Genomic DNA, 24,251 nt, shown 5'->3' on the forward strand with positions numbered 1-24,251 from the left:
GAGAGCCAGTTTGTCAATACACCATGCACAAACACACACACATGCATAGTCACACCCAAGCACGCACACACACACACACACACACACACACACACACACACACACATCAACAACAAGCCTAACAGCCTTACTGATTCCTGACACTCACCTGGTTGAATGTGCGAGTCATCGTCACATCAATAATCAAACACACACTCCCAGGACGATGACAGCAGCTTGGATCATGCCAGGCCTAACACTCAGCTATGACTACCTACAACACGTTTTGGCTGCGACAAAATAATTTCCCTTCGGGGATAGGTTAAATAAAGTTGATTTCTATCGATCTGTCTATCTATCTAATCTAATCTAATCTAATCTATCTATCTATCTATCTATCCATCTAATCAATCAAATCTATCTAATCTATCTATCCATCTTATCTATCTATCTATTCACATTGGCATGACAACAGAGAACCAGTCTTTCTTTGCCTCTGAGTCTCTCCTGTCTTTCAATCTTCTCTTTCTCTCCCTCTCTCTCTCACACACACACACACACACACACTAACAAACAAACAAACACACACACACGCACACACACACCCTAAAAGCACGTCAGAGTGTGCTTATTGTTTAGCTGACCTTAGTCCACACACACAGGCTGATTGTGTAATGTGACGTCACTCCCATCAGTTCTCATCTGTGTGTGTGTGTCACCTGTACCTGCCCTGCTGACACCCACACACACACACCTGTGTTAATGACCTCATAAAACGGTGACTCCGTTCCAATCCACGGAGCTGCATGCACACTCATTCCTCCACAGGGAATTAGAAAGCACAAGATGAACTGACCGGATATCGAAAGTAGTCTCTTGCGTCAGAGACCGTGTACTAATGAGTATGGACCCTGTGTGCCCACGATACCTGACGACTAGAGAATGCTTATCTAACTGCATCATTAGGGCGACTTGAGGGCCGGGCAGCTGGAACACTGGCTACAGTCAAGCTTCTGTAATGATTAGCTAGATGGAATAGATGATGGTTGGAGGACTACGGTCACCATGATAAAGTAGGTATTTAGCCAGCCATAGACGGGCACAGTCTGCTGTAAAGCCGGTGTAAAACTGTCATAAGCCTACTGTTGAATGTTTTTGAAACCAACACACACACACACACACACACACACACACACACACAGACACACACACACACACACACACACACACACACACAACACACCAAGAACTGACGGAGGGAACAGAGGTGTGAAATGTTAAGACAAGAGAACCTGAAACAGATTAGCTATGAATCTGGTTTCTATATCGTGTGGGAATCCCGGGTGTGTGATTGAATAAGCTTTCCCTTGGCTCAGTGTGTGTGTGGCTGAAACAAAAACACACATACACACACATGAGACTGCCAAAACAATCAGATCAGGGGATGGTTACTGCTTTGACTCTGTCAACAGCTATCTATCCAGCCAAGGGAACAGCTGGCTCACTGCTTCCACACAGTCCGTCCCTGGCAAGCAAGGAATTTAAAGTTAACACTGAAAAGGAAAGGGTTTTTATTTCACAACTTACCTGGCTGGACGAATTTTCAATGACAGCCAGCAATGGCGTTCTGGTTGACATTTTCAGGGGATTTTGAAAAAAATAGGGGGATGGGGGAGATGAAATAAAACACAGCTTCAGGGTCTTATGTTCATTTAGCCAGCAGTTGAGATAACCAACGTTATAGCCCCCAGATATCTGCAACTTGGTGGGGAAAGCTCTTTTTGCTAGACCTGGCTAGCCAGCCAGCTAGCCACACACACAAAACTCCTTGTGATCAACAAGTTGGTTCCCTCATTAGCCCAGGGTGAGCCTCGTTAGCCGGCTAGCTAGCTGCGAGGACACGGCCCATGTCGACACAGGAAAAAACACGACTTGTCGCAATGTTCAAACTGAAAAAGGTGACTTCTTCTGTTTGGGAAAGAAAAGGAGACTTAGCTAAGCTAACTTAGCTAACGTCAGCTAGTTAGCAAGCTTGAGTTGGGGCAGAAGCAGTTAGCCAAGCAAGCTAATAAAGTGGGTTAGGGTTAGAGACAGAGACAAAAGTCCCAAATTTCATTCTAGTGCGACTTTTGCTCATTTAGAGGAAGCAGCGCGTGCAGGCTAACGTCAAGTTGCGTCAACTGTCAACTCGCTCTGTCGCGTGTCTCTGGTTCCAACTGCCCAAAAAAAAAAAAATCAAGTCCGAGGATTTCAAACTTCAGGCCAAGTACGTCTCGAGCCCCCGGTCTCGAGCTTCCCTTCCTCACGGTTTGACCGGAAAATCAACTTTCCCCGGTTGGTTTTCCGGTGGTGGCAGGGTCGGTTAGACGAGTATCGTTATAATGCTACGTTCACATCAGTGTTATAACCGGGTAGAGGGTTTCTGTTCAGCTAAATGCTAACAGACGGCCAACCGTTCCGGGGAAACAGTCCAACACAAACTCCAAATCCACGGAAATCACTCGTCTTCCCGATGGCGTGATTCGAATAAGGTCGTTTGAGTGCTGCACTGCACTGAGTTAATACCCGGTGTTCTCTAACGACACCGTGATGTTGTTGTTTATCCCTCCGTGGGTCTTCCCGATAAAACGGATCAAGTTGTAAAATCCATACTTGGCAAAGGGGGGGGAGGTTTTTTTTCGCTTTCACGGCGGACGGGAGTGCGTGTCAGCGGGGGCGAGAGAGGCAGAGCTTCGCCCGAATGCGATCTACCGATACCGGAACAAGCGAGGCAACATGGCTGCTGCACCACGACGGGTGGGGAGGAGGAGGAGGGGACCGGAGGGGTCGTTCAGAGTTCGGCCACACTCGGTTCCGTTCGGGAGGGCTACAGGTGTGGTGGTGGATTCCCTGTCCGTCCCTGGCGTCAAAGCAGGGGGTGTTGCAATGCGTCTGGAGTCGCCATTCATATTAATAATACTACAAGCACAGCTGTTTCTTGGGCTTCCACCTGTGTGAAGACGTGTGTCTCGAACTCTTGTGGCCTCTACTGCCACCTTGAGTCGTGAAGTAGGCCGTGCCAGATAGGGCTTTCTGTCAGGTCACTGGTTACAGTCAAAAGAAAGATATTCCTAGTGTAACAGGTGCTCTTTGACCCTCTCGCAGAGCAACTGACCTCTGCTTTCTTTCAGACTCCATCCATAGATAAACACTATATTCAACACGTTAGTAAAAAATACCTGTTTATTAAAAGTCCTAAAACAGTACAGGGAGGTAGAAACAGATCGTAGCTCAAATACTAATACAAACCATTGATTATTTCACCAAATCTGTAATAGAGAAGACCACGGAAATTGACAAACGATGTCAAAACATATTTTAATTCGTTAAGATTATTGTTGAGGCACCTTGGGCGATTCATGCTTGCAAAGCGCTATACAAATAAAGTTATTATTATTTACCTGAGGAATAAAATGGATAGCTATAAAAAAAATAAGACTGTAAAAACTATCTAGATGATACTTGATGAGGCTATGAAAATCAACCATGCACATAGGAAGTGTAATATACATCAGACACTCAGAAAAAGTAAAATTAAAAATAAATAGTATAAAATCTCAGTACAAAATTACATTTGAGAGAAAAAAAAAGTTGTACTTTTCCCTTCCTAAAGCCACCAAGTTTTGCTCAAAACAGTTCTCAGTTTTTTTCACTCAGTTCCTCCACGGCAACGGTCGTCAGGTCGGCATAGAATTTCCCCTCGTTGTCTCCGCCCCCGAACACCAGCAGGGTTCCGCTGGCCCCGCCCTCTTCCTCGGAGACGCCCAGGCGGAGGCGGTTGGCCGTTGTCATGGTGACGATGGAGTGCCCGGCACGCGGCACGGACATCTGAGGGTGGGACACCTCGGTCCAGCCGCTGGTCTCTACACCGGGGACAGACGCTATAGTCACAGTGTGTGTGTGTGTGTGTGTGTGTGTGTGTTTGCGCGCGACTAAACTACAAATAATAAGGATTGGCTCCTAAAGAGGACAGGTGATTAGGTAGGCCGGTCTCCCTCACCGGTGTTGAAGATGAAGGTGTCATGGAGGGCGTTGTTGCCGTTGTATCCCCCGTGAACCAGGAACCTGGCGCCCGAGAGGAGCGCGCTGCCGTGCCAGCTCCTGGGAGACGGGGCGCGGCCGCCGGTCTGGACCGCACTGAACTCCATCAGACCTGGGGGGAGGGGAGGGGGAGGGGGGTGAGCGTCTCGGGTGTGTGTGTGTGTGTGTGTGTCTCATCCAGGTCCTGTACATGTGCGTGTGTGTCCTCTTTCTGGCGTGTGTGTGTGTCTCACCCAGGTCCAGCATGTACATGTCGTTGAAGCAGACTGGCGTGTCCCAGCCTCCGAACATGAAGATCTTCCCCTCAACCACACAGGCTGAGTGTCTGGAGAGAGAGATGGGGGGGGGGGGTCAATAGCCTGGTCATTCACTACTTGAGAATGTGTTTCTGTCAGTTGGTTTGGGCCGGACTATCTCACCCTGAGCGGGGGGCGGGCTTGTCGCCCATGACAATGGGCTGATACCAAAAGGAGAGCTGGGGGTAGAAGATGTAGAGGGAGTCGCTGCAGCCGTCGGGCTCCGGGTGGGGACGGGGGAACACCCCTCCCAGGACAAATAGTTCGCCCCGGAACATACTACAGCTGTGGTAGGCCAGGGGGGGGACTTTACCCTGGGCCTGGAGGAGAGAGGAGAAGGAGAGAGGAGAGGAGGAGGGAGATAAAGGGGTAGGAGCAGAGAAGGAGATAGGAGAGGAGGGAGAGAGATGAGAGAGAGGGTGAGGGAAAGAAGGGTGGAAGGTAGGAGGAGAAAAGAAGGGTGCTTGATTACCACCTTGTGTATTTTTGCGTATGAATGGGATGTCCTAAATTGTTTTTCTGTTTTGAACACTGGCTACACAACACATTTTAAGGGATAAAAGGGCTTGATTGATTGATTGATTGGTTGATTGATTGAACCTTGATCCCAGAACGGAACAGACCTCCACCATTGTCCACCTCCAGCTCTGCGTGTCCAGGATGTGAACGTCGTTGAACCACTTCTTGTTTTTGGAACCACCGAACACAAAGATGCGCTTGGAGTCGGGGTCATAGGTCGCCGTGTGGCCAATCCTGGCCTCGGGGGTGGGGCCTTCTGCCAGCGTCTCCGCGGCAACCCAGGACATGTCCTCTGGAAGGAGGAGACAGGAAGTGGTTGGGAGGGAGTGGTGGTCAGATTGGACCAATCAGAGTTGAGGTCACAGAAGAGAGGAGATCGAGAGGGTTGAGATTTGTGTATGTATGCATGTGTGTGTGTGTGTGTGTGTGTGTGTGCAGTCTGTGTGTGTGAACTCACCTGTACACAGCTTCCACATAGGGTCCTTACAGAAGTGCATCCTGGACCCCTGTCCTCCAATCAGAATGGCCGTCTGGGGGTCGATGGGACACAGGCTCTGACCCCAGCGACCTGATGGGTTAGCCAATGGGGCTGCATGGAGGCAGGGTCAAGGGTCAGGTTGGACTGGGAAGTTCACCGAAATTGAGCGAGAAACATGAAACACACACCACTACTCTCTCTCACACTTACACACACACACACTCTTACCTGTCTGTGTGGGTGTCTTGGCCTGCCTGCCCTTGGTCCTGGGGGGGTTCTGGGGGGTCCGTGCAGCGGACAGCCTGGTCTGACCCCGCCGGCCTTGACCTCTGACCTTGGGGGTCGGCTTCTCCGGCGAGCCTCCGTTAGGACACGTGTTCTCCTGCTCCTCCTCAGTCCAGAGTCTCTTCCTCTTGCAGTTGACCTCCCAGACTGCAGGGGGCGGCGTCGTGCACTGGGAGAGAGGCGTGTACGAGACAATGTAACCCGTACATTTCCGGCATGCCCAGGGGTGGGATTCGAACCCGGGTCTCCCGTGCGGCAGACGCCGTTTTAACCGGCTACGCCAATGAAAAGTTAGCTCTTTATCAGAACGGATAGACAGTATTTATACTGGGGGAATGAGTTTAACCAACAACTCACTACCTGTTCAAGGACTAACGAGGTTAGCTAACGAGGACTCTCGTTAGTCCTCGTTAGCTAACCTCGTTAGTCCTTGATTACATGAATTCAGGCAAATGCTGAGTCACTGAGTCAGACCTGCTGACGGACCATCTGTGAGTGGGTGTGGCTGCGGACTCATGGATAGATAGAGGGGGGGGGGGGGGGGGGGTGACAGGATGAAAAAAAGGGTAATTTACCAGCTCCCCTCCTTCCAAGGAAACGGTCAGCATCACTCCGTCCGTCCAGCTGTCCTCCTCCCACTGTTCCCAAGCCAAGCACCTGGGGGGAGAGATGGATCAGCAGTGTGTGTGTGTGTGTGGCGGGGGGGGGGAGGGGGGCGGTCTGCGTGCGGCAGGTCTGTCAGAGGAGAGCGAAGCTCTCGGGCAGCCGGCGTGCTGGGGGAGGACACGCTGCTGCTCATGCCGATAATGGCGGCCGAATGTTCGTTTGCCTGATTATATTTGGATCCCATGAAATTTAAATGTGATGGATTCAAATAGAACATTTTTAAAATGTGTTTTCGGGGGACAAATATCCATATATATGATGGATAGATACTTTAATTTGGGTTTCAGCAGTGGGACAAATGACAGCAGAGGCTAGGAATGCAGATACAGATTATGCATAGTAGCAATAAACATAAAAAGAAGAACAAGAACATCATACATCCAAATGTACAGCAGGTGTTTATTATAAAATAGAATATGTACATACGGTACATACGTCTGAATGTCTAGTAATACACATATAATATGTACATAATGCACACCTGCACAACACTCAGGAACGCTAATATATAATATATAGTTAGATAAATAGATAGAGAGAGAGAGAGAGAGAGAGAGAGAGAGAGAGAGAGAGAGAGAGAGAGAGAGAGCGGTGTGTGTGTGTTCAAAGCAGCTGACAGATTTGGGATTTCCACTGTAGCCGCTGCTTGAAGGTGAGACCTACTTGTTATAAGGTGTGAGCTTCCCGATGGTGATGGGATATCTGTTGGCGTCGTTGAGCTCTGCGTTGACGCAGATGCGCTCCCCCCACCGTCCCTTGGAGAACAGCACCACCTGCTGGACATCCGGCGGTACTGCAACACAGCACTGCACTGACCCGTTGGCACTGCGAGCAAAAGGCAGACAGGTTTAGGTTTGGTGGCGGTATTGATTATTTGCATAATAAACCCGGTTTATTCCTGGCTACACGTAATTTGCATTCGTAGCCAGATTTCTAGCGCTCTTCTCAAACAACACACACAAACACACACTCATACCATAATAGTTTACGGGGCGCCTCGTTCTGTCCCAAAACGGCGAAAACCCCGAAATCGTCCATCGTGAGCTTTACTCCAACAGCGAAAATAGTTTACGAAAGAAAATAGGTTCTCTAACGTCGTTAAACGTCAAGAAATATTAGCACTTAACACTGTAAAGTCAACTTGCTTAGTCCATCTCCCGCCACTCTCGTACACAAATACTACAAACTCCCGCGCCAGTTCTCTTGAGCTGGGCACCAGCCGTTAGCCAATCAGAAGCGTGGATTCTGCGGCGTCAGTTGAGCGGGGGTGTGTTCAAGAACAGTGGGCGCGGCAGCGTTCGATACTGTTCATATTTATTTCCTCTGAAGTCAATTCTCTCTGTATCTCTCTTTATTTCCTCCTCCTCCCCCTATCTCTTTCTCTAAATTTCCCTCTCTCTGACCTCTGCTGATGCTGCTGTGTCCTATTAGTGCGTTTATCTGGACCAAAGTGTGATGATGATGATGATGATGATGATGATGATGATGATGATGATGATGATGATGATGATGATGATGATGATGAATCATAAGTCATCTTCAGCACCACTGTAATCATGGTCAATCATCATGATTTGCCACCCGGCAAATGACACACACCAACACACATGTGAATGAGCGGTGACACAGTACTCACACACACACACACACACACACGCACACACACACACACACACACACACACACACACACACACATATGCACTTTCGGTGGTCGCCAGCTGTCCTCCGCCAGGGGCAGCCAGGAGCAGTGGGTCACCGTCACCAGTGGCGCCCGGGGACCAAGTCCAACTGCTCATTCAAAGTCCTGGTCAGGGACCGGACTGAAGAGCATCTGTTCTTCTTCTTCTGACGAACACGATGTTGCTGCTGAAGAAGATGAAGATGACGAAGGCCGGCTGGTCTGATCTCTCTCGTCAGCAGCACGGTGTGAGGGGGAGACGCGCCCCTCTGAGGTGAGCTCAGTCCTGTTTCCGTGCTCTCCTGGACACGCGGGCGTGTGGCGCCCTACTTTGACTAATAAATAATCTACTTTGCAAGAAAAAACTGACAAAAGACTGTATGAACAGCTGGCACAGGGATCACCTGTAAATGATGACAGATACTGTGTGTGTGTGTGTGTGTGTGTGTGTGTGTGTGTGTGTGTGTGTGTGTGTGTGTGTAGAGATCCAGGTATAGGATATTCAGAGACGGGTCATCCAGAGAGACCTGAGGAGCCTCAGGAGACGCAGGTCAGTTCAGTCAGAATCTGATGTTATTATCTGATGTTATTATCTGATGTTATTATCTGATGATGAGTTGGCTTGATATTGACATGTGTTTTAGTACTTGTAATGCAGTGCTTAACAGCATCAATTATTATTATTATCTGATGATGAGTTGGCTTGATATTGACATGTGTTTTAGTACTTGTAATGCAGTGCTTAACAGCATCATTTATTATTATTATTGGAACGACTGCTTTTTCCCATGATGCTCCTTATACTTGGAATACCTTACAACAGACTCTTTAGCTTGAGGTACTTCCTTTTCTCTAAAGCTTGAGGTACTACTTTTAATTTAAAGTAGTATTTAAAGTAGTACTATTATTGTATATTGTATATTATTACATTTGTTCTGTTGATATTTGTGTCTCCATGTGAACTCGCCATCACTTTAAATGAGGGAAACTTTGAGTGTAAAGGTTTGGAATGAAATGAAACTAACTTACCGTCTGACGTCACAATAACCTACCGTCTGACATCACAATAACCTACCGTCTGACGTCACAATAACCTACCGTCTGACGTCACAATAACCTACCGTCTGACGTCACAATAACCTAGCGTCTGACGTCACAATAACCTACCGTCTGACGTCACAATAACCTACCGTCTGACGTCACAATAACCTAGCGTCTGACGTCACAATAACCTACCGTCTGACATCACAATAACCTACCGTCTGACATCACAATAACCTACCGTCTGACGTCACAATAACCTAGCGTCTGACGTCACAATAACCTACCGTCTGACGTCACAATAACCTACCGTCTGACATCACAATAACCTACCGTCTGACATCACAATAACCTAGCGTCTGACATCACAATAACCTGCCGTCTGACATCACAATAACCTACCGTCTGACGTCACAATAACCTACCGTCGGACATTACAATAACCTACCGCCTGACGTCACAATAACCTACCGTCTGACATCACAATAACCTGCCGTCTGACGTCACAATAACCTACCGTCTGACGTCACAATAACCTACCGCCTGACGTCACAATAACCTACCGTCTGACATCACAATAACCTGCCGTCTGACGTCACAATAACCCACCTGACGTCACAATAACCTACCGCCTGACGTCACAATAACCTACCGTCTGACGTCACAATAACCTAGCGTCTGACGTCACAATAACCTACCGTCTGACGTCACAATAACCTACCGTCTGACGTCACAATAACCTAGCGTCTGACGTCACAATAACCTACCGTCTGACATCACAATAACCTACCGTCTGACATCACAATAACCTACCGTCTGACATCACAATAACCTACCGTCTGACGTCACAATAACCTAGCGTCTGACGTCACAATAACCTACCGTCTGACGTCACAATAACCTACCGTCTGACATCACAATAACCTACCGTCTGACATCACAATAACCTAGCGTCTGACATCACAATAACCTGCCGTCTGACATCACAATAACCTACCGTCTGACGTCACAATAACCTACCGTCGGACATTACAATAACCTACCGCCTGACGTCACAATAACCTACCGTCTGACATCACAATAACCTGCCGTCTGACGTCACAATAACCCACCTGACGTCACAATAACCTACCGCCTGACGTCACAATAACCTACCGTCTGACGTCACAATAACCTACCGTCTGACATCACAATAACCTACCGTCTGACATCACAATAACCTACCGCCTGACGTCACAATAACCTACCGTCTGACGTCACAATAACCTACCGTCTGACATCACAATAACCTACCGTCTGACGTCACAATACCCTACTGTCTGTCATTCGATAATACAGTTCTGGAAATCCACTTCCACAGGTAACCATGGACAACGCCAACTCCACCCTCTTCCCCTCCTCCAACTCCTCCTCACATCCCAGCTACCAGTGTCATGGCTACCGAATCAGCGTCCTCATGATCTCAGGGTACTCCGTCTCCAACGTCCTCCTCCTCCTCCCCCTCAACACCTGGGTCCTCTGGCTGGGGACCCGGCCGACGACCACGCCGACGACCAAACCGCTGACGGCCCTGCTGACGTCCAACATGGCCGCCCTGGAGATCTTCTGCAGCCTCGTCTCCGTCCTCCGCATGCTCGGCTTCCTCCTGGAGGCGGGGCCTCTCCTCACCGTCGGGACGTTGGGCACCGCGTTTATTGTTGGCCGGCCGCTGTTCCACTGCTGCCTCTGTCTGGAGCGCTACCTAGCGGTGCTCCGCCCCCTGGCGTACCTCCGCCTCCGAGCGTCCAGGTAGAAACAGACCCTCCCTGACAGCCTCTCTCACCCCAGGGTGCACTTGATTTGAGTCACACAGGGCGACGGATCAGCCCTGTAAGTGTGAGGCTAATCGAATCCACCTCAATTATTAAATTAATTTAATTATTCATTACACAATCAATCAATTAGTGTGCTTTCAGGGGGAAATTGACCCCTGGTGGGAGCCCTAACCATGAACCTGTGTGAAATCAAATGCACCTGCATATTATTTTCAAATGCTTTAATGAATCTCTGTAATTGATCCAGGATGCCTGAGCCCTATCTGATCCTGCCCCCCCCAACCTGCAGGTACAGGGGCCTCGTTCCTGCGCTGGTCTGGCTGCTCGTCCTGGGGTATGTGGCGGCCGCCATCGCCTACTGGCCCAGAATCCCCGTGGCGCCCGTCTTCGCCGTGTTCCTCTTCTCTACTCTGGTCATGTGCTTCTGTAGCCTAGCCGTCCTCAAGGCCCTGATTGGTCCGGGTCCGGGGGACGGGGGCGGAGACAGAGAAGGAAGGAGCGAGTTGAAGAAGAGGGCGTTCCAGACCATCGTGCTCATATTCGGGGCGGTCCTGGTCAGTTTCGTGGCGTTCCTGGCGGGCTTGTCCATGATGTTAGCGGGTCTGAAGAGGGCAGCGTGCGTGGCTCTGGACTCCGGGTTCTTCCTCACGTTCCCCAGCAGCGTCGTGCAGCCGCTGCTGTTCCTCCACGGCGCGGGGAAACTGCCACGCCTCTGCCACGCCCCTGCCAGCACTCCGGAGGCCGCAATCCCTGACTCAGTAGAGTGATGCGTGTGGATGCACAGATTTGTGTGGAGAATGTTCATCTATTTTGCTCTATCTATCTATCTATCTATCTATCTATCTATCTATCTATCTATCTATCTATCTATCTATCTATCTATCTATCTATCTATCTATCTATCCATCCATCCATCCATCCATCCATCCATCCATCCATCCATCCATCCATCCATCCATCCATCCATCCATCCATCTATCTATCTATCTATCTATCTATCTATCTATCTATCTATCTATCTATCTATCTATCTATCTATCTATCTATCTATCTATCTATCTATCTATCTATCCATCCATCCATCTATCTATCTATCTATCTATCTATCTATCTATGTAATATCAGATCTATATATCTGATGTAATATGTAGCCTAATAGAGTGTAATGCTATGCAACGAGTTTTTCAACTGTTAAACTAAAATCACCGCTAGGGGGCGACAACACACAGAACATAAGGGTTGTCCTGTTTGTAGAATAGGACAGACGGTTGATTTGCCGTGGGTAACTGGTACAGTACAGGGTCAAAGGGAAGGAGATTCTTCTGTGACAGTTTTGTGATCGTCTTTCATCTCCCAGTTGACCTGCATCATAGGACACACCTCTTGCTGTGAGCTTTTCACGTGGGCGGTTACCTAACCCCTTACCTAACCCTAACCCTAACCCTAACCCCTACTTTACCTAACCCTAACCCTAACCCTAACCCTAACCCTAACCCCTTACCTTACCTAACCCTAACCCCTTACCTTACCTAACCCTAACCCCTTACCTTACCTAACCCCTTACCTAACCCTAACCCTAACCCTAACCCTAACCCCTACCTTACCTAACCCTAACCCCTTACCTTACCTAACCCTAACCCCTTACCTTACCTAACCCTAACCCCTTACCTTACCTAACCCTAACCCTAACCCTAACCCTGACCCCTTACCTTACCTAACCCTAACCCCTTACCTAACCCTAACCCTGAACGGACAGGTTGGAAATGCATTGTAACAGCAATTTAATGATGCTAAGTTACTATTCTTATACTTATACATATACTTTTCATTAACCATTTCATTAGCAAAGTTATTGATCTATACAGTAATACTTATTGATTTCTTGAAGTTGAATAAATTGGTTATCAATAATCATGAAAACTAATGCTGTCATAGATATGTATCTTATGAAAGGTGCTATACAAATCAAGTTTTTATTATTATTATTATTATTCCACCAGCTGACCCAAAGGTCTGAAACACTTTACTCTGTCGGTCTGGTCAGAGGTGGAGGTCAGAGGTGGAGGTCAGAGGTGGAGGTCAGAGGTGGAGGTCTGGTCAGAGGTGGAGGTCTGGTCAGAGGTGGAGGTCAGAGGTGGAGCACCGGTCAGAGGTGGAGGGCTGAGGCTGCCCAGCCCCTAAGTCTGAAGTGCTAACAGTAACTATAGTAACAGTACTCCTATATGATAACATGGATATCTTAATAACACTATAGCTTACAATGAGAATCAGAATCAGTTTTTATGATTAAAATCGTTTTTTATTTATTTTTTAATTTGCCACCACCACCGCCTCCTCCTCCGAGCCAGGGAAGAGGAGAGAGAGAGAAGAGAACATCTCCCTCTCTCTCCCTGACTCTCTCTCAGTGGTCCAGAGAGAGAGAGAGAGGAGAAGGAGATACCATCTTGACATCTCCCCTCCCCCCCTCTCTGGCTCACTGAGAGAGACTCAGCGAAAGAGAGGAGGACTCTCTCACTGAATCTCTCTCAGTGAGACAGAGAAGGGGGGGGGGGAGATGTCGAGATGATACCTCCTTCTCCTCTCTCTCTCTCTCTAGCCCACGGGAGAGAGTCAGGGAAAGAGAGGAAGACGTCCCCCTCTCTCTCTCTCTGGCTGCTGTTCCTCTGTCGCTCTCTGGCTGCTGTTCCTCTGTCGCTCTCTGGCTGCTGTTCCTCTGTCGCTCTCTGGTTGCAGTTCCTCTGTCGCTCTCTGGCTTTTATACCCCTCCTGGCTCACGTCACAAGGGCGCTCTGTGACGTCACGGTTTTCTCTGTGACGTCACGGTTTGCGAGGCTCTTTTGACAAAACTACTTTCTAAAATCACTGTAAATCACTTGATTGGCACTTTCAGACAGGTGTGATGAAGGTGCTATTGCAAATTAAACCATGGTCGGAACAACAAGACTGAGCTGGGGAGATTTTGTTGCCTAAATTAGCTGGCGTATTCTAGCCGACCTGAAAACTTGTCACCTTTTGGCTACAGTCACCTTTTTTATGTTAAACATGGTAGTTTCAGTGAATCTAGAGGGTTTTAGTTTTGTATGTCGTCACCTTTTTCACTACTCCAGGTCTGGTTCATAACAACGCAGGCGCCTTCACGAGTATCCTGGATTTGGCGTTAATATTATAATAATATTCTCTCGTTCAAAATAAAGCAACTGCCAAAAGTTAAAAAGTCTTTATTGAGATATGCCGCTAGGGCGTGGGTATAGGCTCCCCAGAACACCTGCCCTTTTCTTTTCTAAATAATATTCTCTATTCAATAATCTAATCCTGTCAAAATGTTCCAATATACAGTCCTTATTATCAATTTGTTTTAAGTCCTTCATCCATTCCCGCACGTTATAGCTCCCATATTATGACGAGACTTGAATAAGACGTAAGAATGGGTTTATGTCAACAATCCTTACGCTGAAGTTGGTTGTGATATTCGGGTGTGTAAATGTTTTTACGAATACAAATAGCCTAGGCTATGTTACAGTTTAATAGTTCTGAAATCGGAATCGGAATTAGTCTGTTTCGTGTGAGTCAATGATCAAAAATCAAAACAGGAATTGGATATGGAGTTTGGATTACTGGAAAGGATCTTTACGTTTGAAAGATCCGTGATGAACCGAGTAATACGGCAGCAAGTTAGATTATTGATTTGCAGAATCATCATGTTTGTAGCTTTAATTACGCTTTATAGAATCACATGAAAACCATCCATGGACCCCATTCTTTACCTTAACATTATTTACAGCATAGGTTTACTGAGTGTTGTAAGTGTATAAGTCTTCAGGGAGAGGTACCTGAACATTGCTCATACTGTAGCAGATAGATAGATAGATAAATCTTTATTTTTGTAACAAACATTTCCATCACATTAGTACAAAAGTACAATAATAAACAGTTAAGGACCACTCACAATGAGTTGTGAGACGCAATATAATTACAAATCAAAATAGAATAGAGCGTACATGATAGTACTACACACATACAACCATACAGTTGAGAATACAATACAGTATAGGGACATAGAAATACAGTATAAAGGAGAATGAGGACTAAATTAATAGAGAGGAATATAAATGGGTCAGTTTATGGACCCGTACTCATGAAAGCTACTCTTCTTTTTAGGATGAGGTGGCAGGCTTTGGCACATTTGTTGATACAGTGTCGACCGGATAAAATTATACACAATTTATTTGGATCATCGAGTTCATTAAAAAAATTCAAAGTGCTTTGAGAGGGAGATAAAAAGATGTGGGCGAATGTCCTTCGTGTTCACAGTGTAGTAGGGCGTGGACTTCTGATTGGATGGAGCCACTGTTGCATAGTGTACAGAAACGACTCCACTGGAGTGTTAGTGTATGTACTAGGAGCCTGTTAGTGTACAGTATGTACTAGGAGCCTTTTAGTGTACTAGGAGCTAAGGGTTCGACTCCACATCTAAACTTGGCAAAGGCACTTGTAGCATGACGGATACAGTAAACATCTTTGAACCAACACCATCAAACTAACATCACATAGAGATACAAGATATGCTTTATAAATAAATGTTATTATAAAAAGTATAACATTATATAAATTGTGCCACCCAATAAAATATATAAAGCAAATGCATCTGTAAAATAAGTGGCTGTACCCTGAGCTGTAGAACAAATTGCTGTTGTTTTATGCTATTGTAGAGTAGAATAAAACATCGTGCTTTGAGATTGATGTTAGTTTCTTAAATTCATTTAGGTCAAATCGAGACAGTTCTGCCATCACCCTGAAACGAGATCCGACAGATATGGTCCCCAGCAACACAACTGGCTAGCTTTCAGTTACAGTAACACTTTTCATGTTCCATAGTAAAAAAAAAAAAAGAGGTTGACATTGATTGTCTGTTAACACAAGTACTGGTCCATCTACACTAACAGTCCCAGGCATGAATACAATCTAATGTCATTGCATTAAACTCAAATAAGGTGTTGCCCTCATAATGAGTGAACCAGTTATTGCATTAATGAATGCTTAAGACTCCCTCTAACCAAGGTAGGCTCAATTCCTGAGTAAATGTCCCTCCCTCTACTTGGACCCCCTCCTACATAGATCTACGAAGGGCTTCAACAGCGACGTCACGCTGCTGTCGTTGCGCGGCAGTTTCTCCATGAACTCCCGGGTGGCCAAGATGGAGTCCCTCCTCCCCCACGTGTTCAGCATCAGGTCGGCCATTTCCCACGGATGCTTCGACTTCTCCAGAGCGCCTTTGGGGATGCGGCGCCGTTTCTCCGTCGTGTTCATCAGTCCCTTCAGCTTCTTCACCTCTTTTTTGGAGAGTTCCTCGATGATGTTGACCAGCGTCTCCAACCAGCCCTGCTCACGCGGTCCGCTCGCTTTGGAAACATCGTTCGCTGCTGGAACGAGTAGACGAGAAGCTAATGAGAACTCGCCTCTAACGTAAAGTTATTTATGAAAAGTGGTATTTTTTTTGGAAATAGGTGATTATTACCTGACAGGCCTTTGAGGATCAGGGTGATTATTACCTGACAGGCCTCTGAGGATCAGGGTGATTATTACCTGACAGGCCTGTGAGGATCAGGGTGATTATTACCTGACAGGCCTCTGAGGATCAGGGTGATTATTACCTGACAGGCCTCTGAGGATCAGGGTGATTATTACCTGACAGGCCTCTGAGGATCAGGGTGATTATTACCTGACAGGCCTGTGAGGATCAGGGTGATTATTACCTGACAGGCCTGTGAGGATCAGGGTGATTATTACCTGACAGGCCTCTGAGGATCAGGGTGATTATTACCTGACAGGCCTCGGAGGATCAGGGTGATTATTACCTGACAGGCCTCTGAGGATCAGGGTGATTATTACCTGACAGGCCTCTGAGGATCAGGGTGATTATTACCTGACAGGCCTGTGAGGATCAGGGTGATTATTACCTGACAGGCCTCTGAGGATCAGGGTGATTATTACCTGACAGGCTTCTGAGGATGAGGGTGATTATTACCTGACAGGCCTGTGAGGATCAGGGTGATTATTACCTGACAGGCCTCTCTGAGGATCAGAGTGATTATTACCTGACAGGCCTCTGAGGATCAGGGTGATTATTACCTGACAGGCCTCTCTGAGGATCAGGGTGATTATTACCTGACAGGCCTGTGAGGATCAGGGTGATTATTACCTGACAGGCCTCGGAGGATCAGGGTGATTATTACCTGACAGGCCTCTGAGGATCAGGGTGATTATTACCTGACAGGCCTCTGAGGATCAGGGTGATTATTACCTGACAGGCCTCGGAGGATCAGGGTGATTATTACCTGACAGGCCTGTGAGGATCAGGGTGATTATTACCTGACAGGCCTGTGAGGATCAGGGTGATTATTACCTGACAGGCCTCTGAGGATCAGGGTGATTATTACCTGTGAGGATCAGGGTGATTATTACCTGTGAGGATCAGGGTGATTATTACCTGACAGGCCTGTGAGGATCAGGGTGATTATTACCTGACAGGCCTCTGAGGATCAGGGTGATTATTACCTGACAGGCCTGTGAGGATCAGGGTGATTATTACCTGACAGGCCTCTGAGGATCAGGGTGATTATTACCTGACAGGCCTGTGAGGATCAGGGTGATTATTACCTGACAGGCCTCGGAGGATCAGGGTGATTATTACCTGACAGGCCTCTGAGGATCAGGGTGATTATTACCTGACAGGCCTGTGAGGATCAGGGTGATTATTACCTGACAGGCCTCTGAGGATCAGGGTGATTATTACCTGACAGGCCTGTGAGGATCAGGGTGATTATTACCTGACAGGCCTCGGAGGATCAGGGTGATTATTACCTGACAGGCCTGTGAGGATCAGGGTGGTTATTACCTGACAGGCCTCGGAGGATCAGGCGACGGCACCAGCGCCTCAGCATCCTGATTCGGCTCTTCTCCAGAATCCTCACCTGGAGGTCCGTGATCCCGCGATCCAGGAACACTTCAAACGTGGTGTGTTGCTCCGGGTTATAATCGACGGTGAATATGTATTTCTGAAGGTGTGTGTGTGAAAAGTGTGTGTGTGAAAAAAGTGTGTGTGTGTGTGTGAGAGAGAGAGAGAGAGAGAGAGAGAGAGAGAAGGGAGAGAGAGAGATTAGTAACTAGCTTCAGCTGCCTTAGGAACAGAAAAAAAAGTCAAGTCCCAAATGATTAGGTATAAGTTATCCTTCAACAAGCACTTACAGTATACATTGAGTAGAAAAGTATTTATTTATAAAATTAAAAATACATTTATTTGTAAAAATGTTTGAGAGATGCTGAGAAACAAAAACACCCCAGACAGTAGAGACAGTCGGTCATACTAATCACATGATGTCACTTCCTGTTCCTCTCTACCTTGGGCTGGACTTTAAAACCCTTCGTGAGGTCAGAGTTCAAACTGTATTTAGCATTGGGTCTAAACGTGCAGTTGGAGCTGGTCGGAACATGTTCATACTTCTTGTTGTGCTTCTCCACCTATAGGAAGAGACAGGATATGATATCACACACGACCCGGAAGTTGACTCCTACTCTAAGACCATAGGGAAGTTGAGCTACTACCTCAGACAACGGGACAGTCCTGGGCAGCAGGAACACCCAGAGCCTGTTCTGTTTCGCCGTCACTTCTGGCTCGAGGAAGAAGAGAACCTGTCCTTTCACACGCTGTTGGAAGAACTTTTTTTTCCGGGTCGGGCCGAACCGCGAGAGGCTGTCGACGCCTACGCTGACGTGCGAGTGCGTCACCCTCTTGGGCACCAGGAACTCTCTCTTTACACCCAGATGAACCACACTGAGGTTTTCAGCTGCATACACTGGGACAAACAAACACACACACAGACACACACACACACACACACACACACACACACACACACACACACACGTAAGCCTGAAACTACTCATCACTCAGTTAAATAACTTAACCCCCCCCCTTGCGTGAGCAGCCTCACCATCGGTCTCACTGTGAGGGAAGTCCAGCTGGTACATCTGTCTCTCTGGACTTCTGATGTCATACAGGGGTCCTGCTGGCTCATAGTCACTGTTGTCAAGGATACGATCATCCCAGTGGTCCAGACGGTACTCCACAGACCCCGCCCCCCTCATCCAAAACACAAGCCCAGTGACACGACACCGAAATGGGCCACCGGAACCGCAGCAGTGCCTGGAGGAAACAAGAAGATCGAGGGACAGTACAGTGAACCTGGGTCCAAACACCGCTACTGTTTGATCCTTTAAAGGTACCCAACGAAACGTGAATCAAAACAATCCGTTTTGTTTATTTTCGAAATTCCTCGATTATATGGTTTTTGTAGTCTAATAAACATGTTGAACCACTTGAATGTCTTTCCTACATTTTAATTTCTTCGCAAAATGATATTTAGCTAATGTTTTGAAAACAACAAAGATGTGTGAAACGTCATTATTATGTGCTCCGCGTATTGACGCAATGACGCAGTACGCGATTTTCGGGGACCACCTTCTCAAATTTGCTCTAGAGCGCATACTAGTGGTCAAAAACTACATTGGGTACCTTTAATACTTTAATACTTTTAAGCGTTTGCTTGAGTCTGCCTGGAATATCAGGCGAGTGGGGTTTGCATATATGGGAACCCTCTGGACAAGAGCAATCAGGCCCAGAAAAGTAAATGAAAGTATTTCAAGTAGCTTTTCGACCCAGGTCTGCAATGAACATCACTTTGTCAGAAATGCACTAAATTGAATATTCAGTTAAATGTTAATTACCTGTAGGAAATAGTGTCGTCTGTCACGGAAGGGTCAAAGTCCTTTATAGTCTAGAGAAAAGATGTGACAGATTTTCAAATGTAACATGGTCAAAATAATATAGCCTAATAATAATAATAAAAAAATAAAAAAAATAAAAAATAAAAAATAAAAAATAAATAAAAATAAAAATAATAACAACAACAACATTATTATTATTATTATTATCATGTCCTCTGTGCATCATGTAATCCTTTACCTTGCCAGACACGGTAGAGGACTCCGTCTTGACAGCTGGAGGCTCTATTACGTGACAGTGCTGTGACTCAGGCCATGTCCTTGGCTGAACATGGTCAAGTTGGTCTGTCAAGAGGCTGTGAATAAAGGATTGTACATTATGACGCTGACATTTTGATTGGCCGATGGAAGTGTGTGTGTGTGTGTGTGTGTGTGTGGTTGGGGATAGTACACTATAACTCACCTTACAGTTTGTGTTAAACTGTACAGATTGAGTTTCACTGCTCCTTCGTGGGTGATCTGGTTATTGCGCAAGCTGAAATGGAATGGCGAGTTACGTTAATCCACAAATTACCAATACTACACGTGTGGATTATGTAGTCTGGTCACCTCTGCCCACCAGCATCAGGGTGATTACTGTTTTTTTGCTTCCCTCTGGAATATGTAGAGGTGGGTCGTATGCCCACCTCCCTTGTTCTCTGTAAAGTGCATTGTGTTGCCTCTGGGTATGAAATGCGCTATACAAATAAAGCTTTGATTGATTGATTGATTGATCACTCACTTTATGAGCTGGGCTTTGTGCAGATGTGGGAGCAGACAGTCCAGGTGTTCATCTCTGAGGTGGCAGTGGCTCAGGTCCAGCTTGGACAGGCCCTCGGAGTACTCCAGAACCAGGGCCAGGGACCAGCAGGCCCTCAGGTCCAAGCGGGTCTCACTGAGGTCCACCTCCTGGCCCAAGGCTTTGGCGAGTGACATGGCGAACCTGGTGGACTTGTCAAGGGCGTCTTTTTCTCCCACGACATGCAAGAGCTGCAACAGAGTGGACTTTCCTAGTCTACGAGAGGAAATGGTCGTTATCATCCGGTAGCTCATCCATATGAAGGCTAGTCCTTCGCGCGGCGGACCCGGGTTCGATTCCCGGCTCGTGTCCTGTGTCGCAAGTACTCCCCTCTCTCTCTCTCCCACATTTCCTGTCTCTCTCAACTGTCCTGTCCATTAAAAGCTGAAAAGCCCTAAAAAAATATCTTAAAAAAAAACAAAAAAACTGTCCAGTGCAGTTTCCCCTCATTGATTAATACAGTTGATCCAGAAATAGGTGATTAAACTCTCGGCTTCGTTTTAAAGACGTGGGTGAACTGAGTTTACTTGGGTTCACCCTCCATTACACCCCTGGTCGTTATAGACTCTTAAAGAGACAGTCCACAGTATTGTTTGTGAATAGAAATGATATAATAACATCTCTTTGCTCTTGGATATCACTACGTACCGCTCATTATAAACGTATCAGTTTCATACACTATCTGCAGACAAGATGACCTTGAATGAAAGAAAAGAATTGAGAACAAAAATCCTACTTAAAAAACAACATTATTACCTCAGTTGGATCCTGTTTAAAACAGAGAGCAGCTCCTCCAGGCCCACAGTGTCAACCTGGCAGTCGTTCATGTCCAGCTCGGTGTCGCCGTCGGCTTCTTGGACGGCCGAGGCGAGGACCCTGCAGTCCCCAGGACTGAGGCGCAGAGGCTGCTCGTCCTCCCGGGACGTCAGGTCCAGCGCCGAGGAGCAGGACAGGTCCAGTCGGTGGTGCAGAGCGCCCAGGAGGGCCGGCGCCGCTCCGAACCCTGCGCACGCGTGGAGGAGCTCCAGCAACAGACGTCTGTCCACCCTGCAAATTAACAGGACAACAGGTAGGATTATAAGTATTGAAATAGTTCATTTGTGCCCCAGTGCACAACGCAAGGTCCATAAAGGCAAGGTTGCCCTCACAGAGCCCTGACCGCAACCCAATTGAACACCTTTGGGATGAACTAGAACGGAGATTGCGAGCTAGGCCCTCTCGTCCAACATCAGTGTCTGACCTCACAAATGCTCTTCTGGGTGAACGGGCAAAAATTCCTACACATTGCAAAATCTCGTAGAAAGCCTTCCCAGAAGGAAGTTGTCATGGCTGCAAAAGGGGGGACGTACCCCACAATAAGGGGGGGGGGGCAGCATAGTGGGATGGAGCTGGACACGAGGATGGGAGGGGGCCTCTCCAGGAGCCATGGTGAGACATTAGGAGGACCTTGGCTGGGAAAAGGGGGAGTGTACCCCCCCCCCCCCCCCCCATGAATTATTTCCCCAGTCCGCCCCTGCCCCCTGCTGAGTTAGTCAACAACATAGGCATTCTTCTGAACCCTGAAACGGTTAACCTGAAGCGGATGGAATGCACCCTCGCTGACAGCAGGTAACACACAAGTTACATACTGGACCTTTAAGCTTTTACTCAGTGGACAAAAATGCATGCAGTGTCATGCAGTTCTCAGATCTTAAGTTATTAGAAAAACATGGATTATTTAATTCAATAGAAATACAGCATAGAGATACAGTACATGAGGGAAAAAAGAAGCACAGCCAAGCAGTCGACATGCCAACATAGTCCACATGGCCATAATGTCCGTTTGCAATGTAATCCAACATGCGGTTCGTTAGCCTGCGTCAGGCGAAGCAGAGAGGTTAGCTGCGAAGACATGAAGCCAGATACTGTGAGGTTTGAGAACCTGAGCTCTGAGATTCTGTGTAGTGTGGAGGTCTGGAATATGATGGTCTCCATCTTCTCCGCCGGAACGACGGTCCACAGCAGGTTGAGTTTCACGCCGTCGCTGTAGTCCAGGGCGAAGCGCAGCGCGTCACAGTCCTCGTGGTCCAGCACCAAGTTGCTCAGGTTGATCCATTCATCTGAGGACTTCACCAGAGGGGTGACCAAGTGCCCCGCACGCTGCTGGTATATCGCCCTCAGGGCCGTCCTCGTGAAGTGGCCATTCATTCTGTGAAAAAAAACAAAGCGAAACTGTCATACTCAGGTCTACGGAGCACAGACTGGCGTTTCTATGAAGAAAGTCTAGACAGGTTTCTAAAGACCTTGAAGAGAAATATATCTCAGGTGCACTCGGAAAGAATCCTTCGGTCGTCCATTTCACCAATAAACGGTTCTTCCAGGAGTCAAAAACGGTTCAATGGCTATGAAAATGTCTTTCCCAACAATTTTGGAGCCCTTTTTCTGGGAGCATGGGTAGAGCAGAGAGAACGTGAGACATGAGAAGGTAAAAAGGGGAGAGGTAAAAACGTCACCCAGACCTTTGAAGGCGGACATTACTCAGGAGTGGCAGAAGATGGAGGATGTCTCTCGGCTTGAGGCTGATCCTCCTCAGGTCAGCGGAGATGGGCTGTGTGGTCGTCACCAGCAGGGGGTGAAGCATGTTCCAGTCCAGAGTGCAGTCAGTGAGGTCCCTGCCGACCTTCTCCAGGAAACACTGGGTCAGCTCCTTGTCCTTAGCCTCATACACTGTGAGAGCCATCTGCTGCAGACACTCTCTTCTCAGCCTGTCATGGAAGAATACATACTGTAAGTCACTTCATATGGAGTAAAAAAGCATTTCCGATACATTTTCAGGCTGTGAACTTAATAGGCAAACATACTCGCCTGATAATCAGTGGACCCTCATGGCACAGCAAAGTCGTGAGACAGTTACCCTCGATTGGACAGTCTCTTAGGTCCAAGACCTTCACTTTCCACACTCTCAGAAGCAAATCTAAGCTACTAAGAACTCTACACTGAACGCCTTCAGTTGGATTTGGGCAAGAAAAGACCAACGCCAGCTCCTCGACAACCAGTTGTCTGTGGAATAACTTGGACCTTGCCAGTCTGGTCAGCTTCAATGTGGAAATTTCATTAGTTCTGGAAAAGATTGAAATGGATATACATTCATTCATGACTTGTGTATTCAATGACATACCATTGCTAAGAAAATTGCTTTTATGAATATCTCGTATGTTTTATTTTTTTTATTTTCTACTTAACCTGAATTTTGAATCTATACAAAATTTAAATGTATAATGGAATTCTAATACATTTCCACTTCTTTTAAGAATCTGTCAACAGCGTTGTTATTAATCTTGCCCTTTTCTGTCAAATTAGATAATTTCAGTAATCTGGGCAATTCAGCTCGTCTTGAGCACCGATGGAGGTAAATAATTTGGCATCTTTAGAAAGAACATAGACCTACGTTAGCTTATGAAGTTCTTTGACTTGTCTGAAGAGTAGATAGGCTCCTCGAAGAGAGATGCTGAGTGGGGTGAGAGTCACATTGAGATAGGCTCCTGGAGGGGATCGACCCAGGAGAGAACCCACCGCCCTGCAACTCACGCTGGGCAACCACCCCGTCAACGTGATGGTGAAGTCCAGAGCCTGGAGGAGAGAGCGGGCTAGCCGGGTGTCCATCTCCTGCTCGTCACAGCTGAGGACAGTCAAAACCATACATTTTTATTTATTTATTTTCTGTTTGGTATACATTGCATAGCTTACAAACCGTGAGAAGTGTATGTGATATAGTTAATTATTGTTTTTTGTTTATGGTGTCTTATAATCCCGTA

At 47.1% G+C, this 24,251-nt stretch overlaps 2 protein-coding genes across 2 annotated transcripts; both read right to left on the bottom strand.

The window, feature by feature from the left end:
* Positions 1-3,657: 3,657 nt before the first annotated feature.
* On the bottom strand, positions 3,658-7,341 carry krcp (kelch repeat-containing protein; the record flags this gene model as incomplete). The annotated part of the gene is made up of 10 exons (XM_084461149.1): positions 3,658-3,881; positions 4,019-4,171; positions 4,293-4,384; positions 4,479-4,675; positions 4,979-5,166; positions 5,332-5,463; positions 5,581-5,806; positions 6,739-6,748; positions 6,967-7,128; positions 7,280-7,341. 10 exons carry the CDS (start codon positions 7,339-7,341, stop codon positions 3,658-3,660), a joined length of 1,446 nt encoding a protein of 481 aa, XP_084317275.1.
* Positions 7,342-14,804: 7,463 nt separating this feature from the next.
* On the bottom strand, positions 14,805-23,420 carry LOC311328112 (uncharacterized protein). The gene is made up of 13 exons (XM_084461241.1): positions 23,302-23,420; positions 22,956-23,201; positions 22,379-22,645; positions 21,214-21,504; positions 20,401-20,673; positions 20,083-20,154; positions 19,861-19,975; positions 19,623-19,672; positions 18,830-19,041; positions 18,441-18,691; positions 18,237-18,356; positions 17,734-17,893; positions 14,805-16,255 (listed from the first exon to the last, which is right to left on the bottom strand). The coding sequence occupies exons 2-13, from the start codon at positions 23,174-23,176 to the stop codon at positions 15,930-15,932; spliced, it is 2,358 nt and encodes a 785-aa protein (XP_084317367.1). The 5' UTR covers positions 23,177-23,201; positions 23,302-23,420; the 3' UTR covers positions 14,805-15,929.
* Between the last annotated feature and the right edge of the window lie 831 nt (positions 23,421-24,251).

This window comes from Borostomias antarcticus (genome assembly GCF_949987555.1).
Source record: "Borostomias antarcticus genome assembly, chromosome: 37".
Lineage (NCBI taxonomy): Eukaryota > Metazoa > Chordata > Actinopteri > Stomiiformes > Stomiidae > Borostomias > Borostomias antarcticus.

Coding starts and splice junctions, on each gene's coding strand:
- LOC311328112 (XM_084461241.1), bottom strand. CDS start 23,176: ATGGCTCTCACAGTGTATGAGGCTAAGGACAAGGAGCTGACCCAGTGT. Junction 19,673..19,860: donor CCTCTACCGTGTCTGGCAAG/GTAAAGGATTAC, acceptor TCTTTTCTCTAG/ACTATAAAGGACTTTGACCC. Junction 18,692..18,829: donor CCCTCACAGTGAGACCGATG/GTGAGGCTGCTC, acceptor TGTTTGTCCCAG/TGTATGCAGCTGAAAACCTC.